We start from the raw sequence: 6,645 nt of genomic DNA, 5'->3' as shown, positions 1-6,645 counted from the left end.
CCAGGCTCTATCAGACTAGCAAACCTGGTTCCTCCCCCCGTTTTTTTCCCCCCAAATGATTTTGAGTTTTGTTCACATTGTTCTCCTTCTCTATCCAGGATCTCCTATGTAGATCCCCCTCTGAGTGGTTGACAGTGGTAGCCGGGTACCATCTAGTTCCTAGTTCTTCTGGTCTCATAGTTGTATAGGCTGTGGATCTCATGGTGTACTAGTCACTAGGACTAATTGTTTCCATGAATATTTGGTTTTCTTCATTCTTCTTTGCTCTGGACGAGGAGAGACCCATCGTTGCTTTTAGATGGTTGCTTGCAAGTTTAAGATCCCAGTTGCTACTCACCAAAGTGGGAGGTGGAACAGTGTTTTGTGTGGTATGTTATGCCAAATTGAGTTTGATGTCTCCTGCAACTGTGGTCTTGAACCCACAGGTTCAACTCCTTGCTTCCTCTGGATAGCTGGCTGTGACCAAGTGCAAAAAGGGCAAGGAGGCCACATGTTCTGACCTCCTCTAATCCCACAATGTTGTTGTTGTTGTTATGTGCCGTCGAGTCGGCCCCGACTCATAGCGACCCCTCCTTGGGTTTCCGAGGCAGTATCACTACGGAAGTAGGATTGCCCAACCTTCCTTCCGAGACAATAGGAAGACAGAATCACCATCAATAGCCCAATGCCTATTCCTGCCAGGCCAGACATGCTGCCTCCCTCCAGCCCTTTCTCCAAACGTTCCTCCCAAAGTACCCACCACCTCTCTCCTGGGTTCAATAATTCATAATTCACTGCAGTGGCCACACAGAACTCACAGATTATGGGGTTTATTAGGGAAGCATCAGGCTACAATTCGAGTTCAGGAAAAATGCTCAGTTTCTCTCCCCAGCCCACCGTCTCTTAGCCAAGTCTCTCACAGTCTCTCCCCCAGCAGTGCATGTCTCTTGGTGTCTCACTCAGCAATGCGTGTCTCTTGCCTCTTTTTCCCAGCAGCACGTGTCTCTTTCAGGAGCGTGTGTCTCTTTCAGGAGCGTGTGTCTCTTTTGGCAGCACGTCTTCCTCAACCCGCAGTCAGAGAGCGTTCTGCCTCTAGGAGGCCTCCTTTTGAGCTTGGCAGAGTGGCCAAACTAGCCAATTATAGCATCAGAACTCTAAGCACCTGAGAGAGAGCCTCCCATTGTGTTGTGCCACGCCCAACAGAAATAACCCAGGTGGATAACATTTACAATCAAGAGCTCCTCAGTTGCTCATTCCACCACTGAGTTTACAATGACTTATGGGTAGAAAGCCATACTAAGTAATTTACTATACTGCACCAAATAATGTCAACAACCTTGTCCGTTGTCACCTCTACTATACAGCTGGGAATTCTTACAGAACATACAAATACATGGTCTTGGATACACTCCCTGCTGCATAGACATACCTGATAAGTTCAGCTTGTCTACCCGTCTGTCTACCTGTATACCCATGTTTGCCTTCATTGACAATGCAGTACTGTGTGTGCAAAAGTATTCATTTTTGTTGTCTGTATAAATCCAATTGTAAAAAACTAAAATTTAAACTAGTTATTCATATCAAGTATCCCCTTCATCTTACCCCCTCATTGTAAAATGAACTTAAAATTTTATTTTCTGTTCTTTTTTACATGATTGTTTTGCAGCAAGGGCAAATACTTTGTAACCTTCCCATATCCATATATGAATGGACGCCTTCATTTGGGACACACATTTTCTTTATCCAAATGTGAGGTAAAGCTTCTGCTATGTTTAATATAATGGGATGGAGGGCCTTTAATACATTACTATTTTTAAGCAAATGGCATCTATGTTGTTTATTTTCTGTTAAGGGAACTTAGAATTAAAGAATTTTAAATGCAGATTTCATGTTTAATTTGATGATTACATTTTTATATTCAATTTTCATATGTTGTGTGTGTATATTTGTGCAGAGAGATTTAGGCATGTGTGTGTTCATGTCTTTGGTAAAAAGACAAAAGGATAGTGTGCTGATATTTTGGAATGACTATAAAATCTAGCTGGTTTCCTAAAGGAAGATGTGAAGACGAAAACTAAATTCATGTTCTTTGTGGGAGTCAGCATTTTGTATTTGTCTAGTATTTGTAATTTATATTTAATTTTCTTTTTGTAGTTTGCAGTAGGGTACCAGAGACTGAAAGGAAAAAGATGTCTGTTTCCTTTTGGCTTACACTGTACTGGAATGCCTATTAAGGTAAGATTGCTTATGGGATTGGTTCCTGCTCTTTTCAGCTTAGAAAAAAATGGTAATACTCCGTTTTAGAGCTTGGAGTAGGATTTTCAAACTCTATTATATTATGTTAAAACAAAACCCAAAACAAACTCAGGGCCATCAAGTCAATTTCGACTTACAGTGACCCCTCCTTGGGTTTCCAAGGCAATATCTCTACAAAGTAGATTGCCCAATCTTCCTTCCAAGGAGTAGCTGGTGGTTTTGAATGTCCAGTCGTCTGGTTAGCAGTCAAATGCCTTAGGCACTATACCACCAGAGTTCTGTATTACGTTAAAATGTTCTGTAAAATGAATTGAATTTATAAGACTGAAAATAAATTAAAGCAACCCTTGAAGAAGTGCTTAAATATAAAAGATACTCTTTAGGGTCTAAGTGATTGCTAAGCAATTTTGATGTCTTGGTTACATTATATTTTCTTGGTTACATTATATTTTCATGTCTGTTGAAATTAGTTAACCATTAGCAAATAATATTAGCATTAAATGCACAGTGATTTGCATTTATGACCTGTAGGATGTTGGCATAAAATAATAAACAGTTGTCTCATATTTTAATAATTTTTTTATATGTCTTTATTTATCATAAATTTATATAGAAGTAATTCTCAATAAAGAATGAGTCAGAAAGCTAAAGTTGAATGTAGTAAAGTTAGGAAATATAAATATAGTAAATGTAATATAGTTAGGAAATATGAACTTCCACTTCTTTTTAATTTCTAACTTTTTATTTTGGAAAATGTCAAACTTACAGAAAAGATGAAAGAATAGTAAAATGAAGGCCAATATACTTACCTTTCATACATAGTATACATAGTTACCAGATATAAACATGTCTCTTGTGCTTTTGTTTTATCTCAAACACATACACAAACACACACACACACACACACTTTTTCTGTGAACCCTTTGAAAGTAAGGTATAGATATGACATGGTATGTGTGTGTCCTTGAGCATGTATCTCTTGAGAACAAGGGCATCCTTCTCCATAATCACAGTCCCATTTTCCCCTCCAGAAAATTTAACATCAGTATACTGTTTCTTCTAGTTGTCCCCAAATGTCCTTTCTAGCCGATTTTTACTTTTTATTTTGTGGATAACATATGGATTTGGTTATCCATTCTTTTGAGTTATTTTTATGACATGTATGATTTTGAAGAGGTAGGACAGTTGTTTTTTAGAGTGTCCCATAATATGAATTTTCTGATTGTTTCTTTAGATTTGGGTTAAACATTTTGGGAAGAATACTATGTTGGTGGGGTGTCAACTTTTTTGTTGTTAACAGTGTATTCTATTTTAAAGATATTAAATCTGATCACTTGGTTAAGGTAATACCTGCCAGATTCTTCATCCTAAAGTTACTTTTTACAAAAAGCCTGTGCATATCCTGTTAACCACCAGAGCTCCTTTGTATGTGTGATAAATCAAAAACCAAACTCACTGTCATTGAGTTTGTTTGTTTCACTCATAGTGACCCCCATTGGGTTTTCCAAGGCTGTAAATCTTTATGGAAGCAGACTGCCTTGTCTTTTTTCCACAGGGTGGCTAGTGGGTTCGAACCACTGACCTTTTGGTTAACAGCCAAATGCCTTACCCGCTACACCACTAGAGCTTTATCATATATGTAATAAAACAAAAAAAAAAAAACCAAAAACCAAACTTACTGATCAAATTGATTCTGATTCAAAGTGACCCCCATTGGGTTTCCAAGGTGGTAAATCTTTTTCTTTTAAATTGTGATTTGGGTGAAAATTTACAGAGAGAATTCACTTTTCATACAGCAGTTCACATACACTTTGTCTCATGACTTTGAGCACAATTCACCACAATGCAACAGCTCCCCTCCCACTTCCTCCCAACAGTCATCTCTTCCCTGTGTCCATCCATCCATTTACCTCTGCCCCCTGAGCTGTCTCCCTCTGCATAAACAGCCTGCCTTTCGCCCACAATTGTTCTCTCCAAGGAGTGTGTCTACCTCAGATAAATGTTCAACTCTTAGCCTGTCTTTTGTTTGGCTGGAAGCCACAGGTGTGGGTTCAATTCCAGACTTGAGGGGCAGCTAGAGGCCATAGTCTCAGTGGTTCCTCTAGGCTCTATCAGACCAGCAGACCTGGTCCTTTTTTTTTTGTTGTTGCCCCAAATGATTTTGAGTTTTATTCCACATTGTTCTCCCTCTCTATCCAGGATCTCCTACGTAGATCTCCCTCTGAGTGGTTGACAGTGGTAGCTGGGCACTATCTATTTCTTCTGGTCTCATAGTCATATAGGTTGCAGATCACATGGTGTACCAGTTGCTAGGACTAATTCTTTCCATGAATCTTTGGTTTTCTTCATTCCTCTTTGTTCTGGATGAGGAGAGATCCAACGTTGCATCTAGATGGCTGCTTGCAAGCTTTTAAGATCCCAGTTTGAAGGCAGTAAATCTTTACAGAAATAGATTGCCCCATCTTCCTTCCATGGAGCAGCTTGTGGGTTTGAACCACCAACCTTGTGGTTAGCAAGCAAATGCCTTAGGCACTGTGCCACCAGAGCTCCTTTCATATATGTGATACCAAAAACCAAACCAAACCCAGTGCCATTGAGTCAATTCTGACTCACAGCGACCCCCATTGGGTTTCTAAGGCGATAACTCTTTACAGAAGTAGAGTGCCCTATCTTCATTCTGTGGAGTGGCTGGTGGGATTGAACCACCAATCTTCTGGTTAACAGCCAAATGCCTTAGGCACTATACCACCAAAACTGTCCTTTAAATTGAGAAACACTATTAATATTTATGTATTACTCAAAATGATGACAAATTGTATCTTATATGCCTGTATACTTCTCTTGATGTCTAACATGCAGTATGTTACATTGAATGAATACTCTGGGTGTTTAATAAATGCTTACTTAATAAATAAGGAAAAGTGCTAATTTATGAAGTAGTGAATTTTGAAAAAAAATGATTTATGTCACTTAAGTTTTTATTATGATGCACATAGATATAGATGCATTTTGTAAAACTTCATGTTAATTTTGGTTGGCCATCAAAACAAGAAACTCAGTGTTTTAAATGTGTTACAGGCATGTGCTGATAAGTTGAAAAGAGAAATGGAGCTGTATGGTTGTCCCCCTGAATTTCCAGATGAGGAAGAAGAGGAAGAAGAAATCAGTGTTAAAACAGAAGATATAATAATTAAGGATAAAGCTAAAGGAAAAAAGGTTTAGTGATTGTTGATATTTATGTTGAAGTTTTGTGTTTATTTTTATCTGATTTACATATACATTCCCAGCACTGGCATGGTGCCTAGCATGCAAAAGGCACTTAATAAATCCCAAGAAACCAAAGTCTGCTATTGAGTTGATTCCGACTCATAGCTACCCCCTTTGGGTTTCCAAGGTGGTAAATCTTTATGGAAGTAAATTCCCCAGTCTTCCTTCTGTGGAGTGGCTGGTGAGTTTGACCTGCCAACCTTCTGGTCAGCAGTCAAATGGAGTAGGCACTATGCCACCAGAGCTCCTTGAGCAGAAAGTTTTAAAAAGTGCCAAAGCAAAATATTATTTTTCTCATATTTGATTGTCTTCTTTTTTCTTTTATTTTGAAATAATTTTATATTTACGAAAAAGTTTAAAGGTAGAGTATTATAATTTTTACCCAATACCCCAAATATTACACTTTACATTAAAAACACAAAAACCTACCCATTGCTGTGGAGTCAATTCTGACTCATAGTGACTCTGTAGGACAGAGTAGAACGCCCTACAGGGTTTCCAAGGCTGTGATCTTTACAGACACACACTGCCACATCTTTTCCCTGAAATCTTACATAACCATGAATGATCATTAAAACTAAGAAATTAACATTAGTATGATACTAATTACTAAACTACAAACTTCATTCAGATCTCACTAGTTTTTTCATGCATGTCCTTATTCTGTTCCAAGGTCTCATATAGGATCCCACACACTTTTAAAGAGTACTAGTTAGTTAATTTATAGAATGTCCTTGTCCTTTAATTTGAGTTTGTCTGATGCTTCTTATGATTAGATTGAGGTTATTGATTTTGAGAATACCAGAGAGAATATTTATTTCTCAGTGTATCTTATCAGAGTATTTGATATGGCTTATTACTGGTGATGTTAACCTTGATTATTTACTTATAATAATGGCTTACAGATTTTTCTACTGTAAGTATTCCATTTTCTGCTTATGTATGTAGTGCATATTTAGTGAGACATATTTTGAGGCTGTGGAAATAATATTTCAAAAAAAATATTTGCTTACTAATTTTAGTATTCATCAGTTAATCTTGCCTATTGTTATATGCTGTCAAGTTGAACCGACTCATAGTGACCCCTCCTTGGGTTTCTGAGGCAGTATCTCCATGCAAGTAGATTGTCCAACCTTCCTTCTG

The 6,645-nt window shown here is 37.9% G+C and overlaps 1 protein-coding gene across 1 annotated transcript in view; it reads left to right on the top strand.

Annotated features, from left to right (window-relative positions):
* LARS1 (leucyl-tRNA synthetase 1) overlaps positions 1-6,645 on the top strand; it is a 107,604-nt gene that overhangs the window by 7,101 nt on the left and 93,858 nt on the right. Inside the window, exons 2-4 of the mRNA XM_007949112.2 lie at positions 1,646-1,733; positions 2,134-2,214; positions 5,314-5,451. Of these exons, the coding sequence (XP_007947303.1) occupies positions 1,683-1,733; positions 2,134-2,214; positions 5,314-5,451 (270 nt within the window). The 5' untranslated portion in view covers positions 1,646-1,682. The remainder of the gene's footprint in view (positions 1-1,645; positions 1,734-2,133; positions 2,215-5,313; positions 5,452-6,645) is intronic.

This window comes from Orycteropus afer, unplaced genomic scaffold (assembly GCF_000298275.1).
Source record: "Orycteropus afer afer isolate SDZICR_OR568_19922 unplaced genomic scaffold, OryAfe1.0 scaffold00238, whole genome shotgun sequence".
Taxonomy (NCBI): domain Eukaryota; kingdom Metazoa; phylum Chordata; class Mammalia; order Tubulidentata; family Orycteropodidae; genus Orycteropus; species Orycteropus afer.
Note: the sequence above shows the minus strand (reverse complement) of the source record. Positions and strands in the feature narration are given on the sequence as shown.